At 33.7% G+C, this 6,876-nt stretch overlaps 1 protein-coding gene across 1 annotated transcript; it reads left to right on the forward strand.

Annotated features, from left to right (window-relative positions):
• Positions 1 to 2,430: 2,430 nt before the first annotated feature.
• Positions 2,431 to 6,596, forward strand: LOC109007646 (protein SIEVE ELEMENT OCCLUSION B-like). Its single transcript, XM_035693898.1, has 7 exons — positions 2,431 to 2,716; positions 3,060 to 3,164; positions 3,490 to 3,944; positions 4,226 to 4,335; positions 4,590 to 4,723; positions 4,867 to 5,373; positions 5,682 to 6,596. The coding sequence occupies exons 1-7, from the start codon at positions 2,504 to 2,506 to the stop codon at positions 6,324 to 6,326; spliced, it is 2,169 nt and encodes a 722-aa protein (XP_035549791.1). The 5' UTR covers positions 2,431 to 2,503; the 3' UTR covers positions 6,327 to 6,596.
• Positions 6,597 to 6,876: the final 280 nt, after the last annotated feature.

The following is a 6,876-nucleotide window of genomic DNA, read 5'->3' on the forward strand; positions in this document are numbered from 1 at the left end:
GAGATCATAAAATGTGTCAAAAGACTTAATTAATGGCTTTTATTCATTGAAAAGTATGATCAAGTAATTTAGTGAGTATAATTGATTTTTTTTTAACATATTAACTTCAAATTTCAAATTAACCATTAATTTTCATGTACTTTAGGTTATATGATAATTTTTTTTCACAATTAATGTTATAAAAAATATACATATTTATTTTTATAGCAACTTAAACATTCAATCATAAATTAATTGTTATAAAAAGTATTTTTAGATCTTAGTAATTGACCATTTTTATGTGTTTTAAGTTATATGATAATTTTTGGACAAAAGTAATATCAAACAAAATATGCATATTTTTGTACATTTGCCCCAAACTTGTATTAATTTATTGCTTTCTCACTAATGATAGACAAATTTATTTGATCAATATCAGTAATGCTTGATAATTCATGAGTCGTGCAAGCCTCCTTTTGAAAGAGAATGGGGTCAGTACCATTAAAAATTAATTTTTTATGTGGATCTCATATATATACATATATATATACACTTATTTTTTAAAAAAAGAATACGATGCACTTGCGCATTCTATGATTGCAAATATCATTTTTCTTAAAAATATTATATTAATATGAAATATTAATGATACTTACTAAAAAGTTTGGCAACTACTTTGTCACATGGCTGATGATCTCGCTTTAAACGAAAGAAAAGGAGGGAAAAGAAAAAAAGCAGAGACATATATATTCTGTATTGCTTTATTCATGAAAGTAGCCGGTAAAGAACCTAGAAATTATATTAATATTTATATCATTCCCTTTCTTTGTGATCCTTTAGGATAATTTGTCGGTGAAATTTGCCTGCTTTCTGAATTAAGATCGAGAATTGCACGTTGAGCTAGCATTCCTTCAAAGTTGGAAGGGTAATTAAAGATCATTGATATTGATCCCCAAAGGCTAATTACATGCAGATCATGGATTAAATGCTGATGCTATATACATCCAATGAACTATTTTTTATAAGAAAATTCTACTCAACAACTTTACAACACACACTTATTTTAATATTTAATTTTTTATTTCAAAAGATGTATGATATAGAGCTGCATATTAATAGCTTATATATATATATATATATATATATATATATATATTTACTATACCTAATAATTTTCTTAGCGAGTAAATCATGAATTTCATTTTTGTAAAATTTTAAAATTTTGTTATTTATTTGAATAGATGGAGCTTTAGTTCATGAAATGTTCTTTCATAACCAAGTCGTTGTCTTGCATGCTGCAAAGTGCATGAATGCCAAAATCTGAGCATCCAAGAAAAAAGGAAAAGCTAGGCGGAAAAAAGAGAGGATTATGAAAGAAACTAAACAGATTTGTACGTGCAATTATTAAAGTTAGTTCTGCATGATGATATATGGGAGGGACCAAAGAAAAGAATTCCATGCATGATCGATGTAAGAACTAAAGCAACATTCAGCTTTATTGTTTCCTTTTTACATTTATTTCTATCTGTCTCATGTATATATCATGTGCATAAATATATAATATATTATAATAATGTCAATCACATGATATATAGGAAATTCTTTCAATTTTGGTAAGATGGTACAAGCAAAACCCTTTTCTACTGCTTTAATAATATTGCTGGCACAGTACTTAAGGAATGGTTTAGAGATGAGTTGAGATGGGTTGAGATGGTTTGCAAATAGTAGAATAAAAGTTGAATTATTTATTATATTTTGTGTGGAAATTTGAAAAAGTTATTTTGAAATTTAAAAAAGTTAAATTGTTTATTATATTTTGTGTAGGAATTTAAAAAAAATTGTAATGATGAGATGAGATGGGTTACGAATACAAACGAGGCCGTTTTAACTCCTCTGAATATTATATTAAACGGTAAAAGAGAATATGAGATAGAAAGTGGTACAGTAAATGTAATGATAATTATAATTGTGAATGTACAAGTGTCGTGTAACTATTTAAAAAAAATGAATATATACGTGTGAGATTTATATAAAAAAAAATTAATTTTTTAATAATAAATTCTACTCTTTTTTAAAATAACTGTACAACATTTACGTACCCTACAACTTCATGTAACATTACTTTTATACAAAATCAAGCATACATATAGCTCAAAATGATTGGCATATGATGCTGTCAAGAGACAAAATGTGCAATATGCAGGCATGCAACTATCTTCTTCTAGATAGACATATATGGCTAACTCATGTACGTGGGTATATATATCGATCGATAGCTAATTCCCTTTTGATTGGAAATTCTGGAGACTATTTCCTTTTGTGCTAAATGGGGGCCACATTATAATTAGATATATCTTTATCTTTGGCTTTATTTAGACCCTCTCTCAAGCAAGGTATATGCAATCCCTTTTCTTCCTATATATAAGGCCAAGACTGTGTAGTTGAAAAACCACACGAACCCTAACCACCAAATCGTCGACCCCCGATCTCCTGCATGCCCTATTGAAATCCCAAACTAGTTACAATGGCCGGCGTTATCACTACTACTACAAAACAAGCTCCTAAGACAGATTATCAACGTCATTGGATGTTCGCAGAATCCGATGATAAAGCAATGTTGAAGCAAATTGAGGAAACCCATTTTCCTGATAATCGTGAGTTTGATGTCAAGCCCATTATCCAAATCATCGAGGACATCTTGCGCCGTGCCACTTCTAGTTTTGATGGCGTTCCAAAAGTATTGTTTCGATTAAGATCGATTTTTAAGTTCTTTTATGAATTTTACGTTAGAGCTTAAAATGCTAAATAAATGTTATAAAGTTGTTTATCTTTCTTCCAGTAGTACTTTAAGCTCCAAGACAGTATCATGATCAGCTAGCTCATGCATGCTATAAATATATATATATATATATATATATATATTATATATATAGTATACTCATGATATGTTGTCATGCTATATAGTTTTTACTTGCACTTGTATTTATATATTGCGTAGCCAAAAAAAAGTATAAAAGCAAACAAGTTGAATAACTATTTATGGTAATTAGTGATATGTATCTTGTAATATCCTCTTGTAGGGCACACAAGAACATGTCGATACGGTCGAGGACAAGACTCTTCTGGTTGAGTTTGATCTCCTTTTTGAACAAACGGCACATCTTTTACATAAGATTTCCTGCGAGGTAATTTTCTATACTTGATGTATCATATTCCATTAATCTATAGCATGCTGCATTAACCGTTTGCAGGGAAAAAATTGTGTAGTGCATCGAATATATAACTACATCTACAGAAGCAAAAACTAAACAAAAACAAAAAGGAAAAATAAAATGTTGCATGTTTGCAGGGGATAAGGGCTAGCTTCTCCCTCAGGCTCAGCATTCTAAAGTTTTTGCATAATATATATATATATATATATATATATATATATATATATATAGCACTTGTTTGCAACTTGAAACTGATACTGATATATATTCATGCATGTCTGTACGTGTTTATTGCTAGATATCATGCAAGTTCTCAGGTCGTGGAGATGCACATGCAACAATCATGACGTTACTCCGCACCCTTTCGATCTATTCATGGGATGCAAAACTGGTTCTAACCATAGCGGCTTTTGCTGTAAATTATGGGGAATTCTCGCTCATTTCTCAACTTCGCCCCACAAATTCACTTGCCAAGTCCGTGGCTTTCCTTAAGCAACTGCCAGACATCGAAGAGCATTCAAAGTCCCTAAAACCACAGTTTGAGGCACTTAGTAAACTCATCGAGGTCATAATTGATGTAACTAAGTGCATTGTCGAGATCAAGGAACTCCCATCTCAGTATATCTCAGATGAAAAGCCACCTTTATTGAGTGCCAAGTCTTATATCCCTACTACTACCTATTGGACAATTCGTGGCATTCTTGCTTGCTCCACACAGATTGCAAGCCTCATAGGCCGTACTTTGGGGCATGAGTGAGTCTACTTCTATGATCCGAAAATAAAGCTCATTCAGTTTTTTTTTTTTTTTTTCACATATTTGCATAGAGATCTTCCTATAAACCTCAATTAAAAAACTGATCCCGCGGTTAGATGTGATTTATTAGATCTATTTACGTATATTAATATGGTGTCTGTGAACTTTACTTTTGCGAACAAAATATCTCTTTTTTTTTTTTTATATATATATGCATGCATACCATGTCATGATTCCAAACGTATATGACATATATACTCTCTGCAACTGAATGTTTTAGGTACACTGTATCAAGCACAGAGGCATGGGAACTATCAAGCTTGGTGCATCAGATCAACATTAGACACCAGCATCTCACGGCCCTACTCACTCTCTGCCATCAACAAATAGGTTGGCCATTGATGCTTGATATTCCATTTCTTTTGTTTACATCATGATGGCCGGGTAGATTAAAATAAACAAATTGGTAGCTATCTAATAGAGATTTGAGTTGATATGAATTTGTCATTGTCATCTTGTTTGATAAATATATATATATATATATATATATATGCTTAATTCTTTTTATTAAGTAAATAACTCCTATATATATATATATATATTAAGGCATATAACTTACAAAGTGCGCCTTGGGATGCATGCAGATGAAAAAATGCGACAGGAAAAAATAGAAATTCTCATACGCATTACTAGAACTCCACAGCTGGACAACATGAAGCTTCTCAAGGAATTGCTGTACCCCGGTGAAGAGCTGGTGATTGGCACGACGAAGAAAAAGGTTAATTTTCTTTCAAATTACACTCCATTGATCCGTTACCTAATTAAGCTCAAAATCTAACGTACTTATAAATATTATGAAACCCAAATTGAGTGGTACTTGATGATCTGTACGTACGTACTTTGGCATGCATGCAAATACAGATAAATATTGAAGTACTAAGGAGAAAGCACGTGATACTGCTCATATCCGGTCTTGATATCCACCAGGATGAAATTATAATTCTCAATCATTATCAAGCTGACCCGTTGGTAAAGCAAGGTCAGAAGATGCATTACGAAATGGTGTGGTTCCCAATTGTGGATAATGTTGCAATGGCCCAATATTCCCTTGAGGAGAATCGTCGTGATTTTGAGCGTTTGCAGTCAATGATCATATGGAATACAGTGCTCGATCCTTTTGCCATCGAACCAGCAGTCATTGAGTTTGTCAAGAACATCTGGCATTTTGAGAAAAGGACAATTGCAGTTTCTTTGGATCCACAAGGAAAGGTGGCCTCCGAGAATGCACTTCCCATGATGTGGATTTGGGCGAATCTTTCCTTCCCTTTCAGTAAGGAGACAGAGGAAGCTTTATGGAAGTCGGCTGAGTATGCTGCTTGGAGACTTGAGCTACTTGCTGATTCCGTTGATCCAAGGATAATAGACTGGGTATATATCTCTCATGTCTTACCAACCTTAATTACGCACGATATATCATGTGCACAACCACATGCACACATGACTCCGTATATATTTTTATAGAAATCTTTGGTTTACAAAAAAAATATCATAAAAATAAATTTATAAACGTTACTTCTTGCGAGTACATTAGATTACAAAACTATTTTTTCTATAAAATAGATCTAACATATCGCATCTAATAATATATATCAGTTTGTAAACCTTAACATGCACTTCTTATATTTCTAAGTACGCAGCCTGCTTATAGTTGACTGGCTTGTTAATTTCTTTATCAGATGACAAAAGAGAATACTTTCATATGCTTGTATGGAGGTGATGACATTGAGTGGATCCGGAAATTCACAACAGAAGCAAAAGCTGTTGCCAAGAATGCAAAAATCACTCTAGAACTGTTTTATGTGGGAAAGAACAATGTAGCAAGGGAGAGGATGAGGAAAATCACTGAAATAATCGCCAAAGAAGAGCTTAGTGATTGCTGGACAGGAACAGAGCTGAAATATATGTGGTACTTTTGGGTAAGGCTGGAGAGCATGTTGTACTCAAAAATGCAGAGTAAAAAGACAGCTGAGAATGATGCGTTAATGAAGGAGCTCATGACTGTGCATAGCTTCAATGGTGGGGAGCAAGGATGGGCAGTAGTGTGCAGATCATTAACTGATGAAATGGCGAGAGGGAATGGAGAGATTGTTCTGAAAAGCCTGCAAGAGTTCGAAAAATGGAAAGAAGAGGCTGCGAATAATCAGTTTGTGCTAGCACTCAGAGATCATATGGAGAAGCTTCACACACCAGAACACTGCACCCGCCTCATCCTTCCTGGGACGACAAGTACTGGGGGCATCCCTCCAGATCAGAAGGTCGTTTGTGCAGTTTGTTACCGTCCTATGGAGAGGTACTTGTTGTACCGCTGCTGTACCGATTAAGTCGCGTACGTGCATATATATATGCATGCATGGTTGACTTCATCATGACCATGCAGTTCATACGTACGTACGTAAGATGACTGACTACCTCTACGTACAACAAATAAAATAAACCTAGTATTTTATATATGGTTTTCGTGTAAGGATTGATATATATGTCTCGTGTGTGTGCGCGCGCGCGCTGTGTATGTCCGTACTCCTGATCTATGATAGGGGCAGTACGTTTGAGTCTGTCGCTTGTTATAATAAAGTGTTTGCTTTTTAGGAGTTTGTACCAATGTGACTCCCTCTCTCTCTCTCTCTCTGTGTAAATAATTGGTCATCTTTAAAATGAATCGGTACTCGATCGGGCGCCCGTGTCTCCATGCTTAAATTTTTTTCGAAACAAAAATGAAGGCGGTAATAAATAATTATAATAAAACAGTAAATTTCTGAAGGTAATTGTCCAAGTTCCTTACTAGGATTTCCGATGGATATATATCCAAAGTTTTTCTTCAAATGATGTAGGAAGAGAATTCTCATGAATCGGTATGTACGTATTCAAACCATC

The sequence above is a fragment of the Juglans regia genome, chromosome 9 (genome assembly GCF_001411555.2).
Source record: "Juglans regia cultivar Chandler chromosome 9, Walnut 2.0, whole genome shotgun sequence".
Taxonomy (NCBI): Eukaryota; Viridiplantae; Streptophyta; class Magnoliopsida; order Fagales; family Juglandaceae; genus Juglans; species Juglans regia.

Bases quoted from the DNA above. Each gene is read 5' to 3' on its own strand.
- LOC109007646 (XM_035693898.1), top strand. From the start codon at position 2,504: ATGGCCGGCGTTATCACTACTACTACAAAACAAGCTCCTAAGACAGAT. The intron at 3,165-3,489 runs GTAATTTTCTAT...GTTTATTGCTAG, and splicing joins TACATAAGATTTCCTGCGAG to ATATCATGCAAGTTCTCAGG. The intron at 5,374-5,681 runs GTATATATCTCT...TTTCTTTATCAG, and splicing joins ATCCAAGGATAATAGACTGG to ATGACAAAAGAGAATACTTT.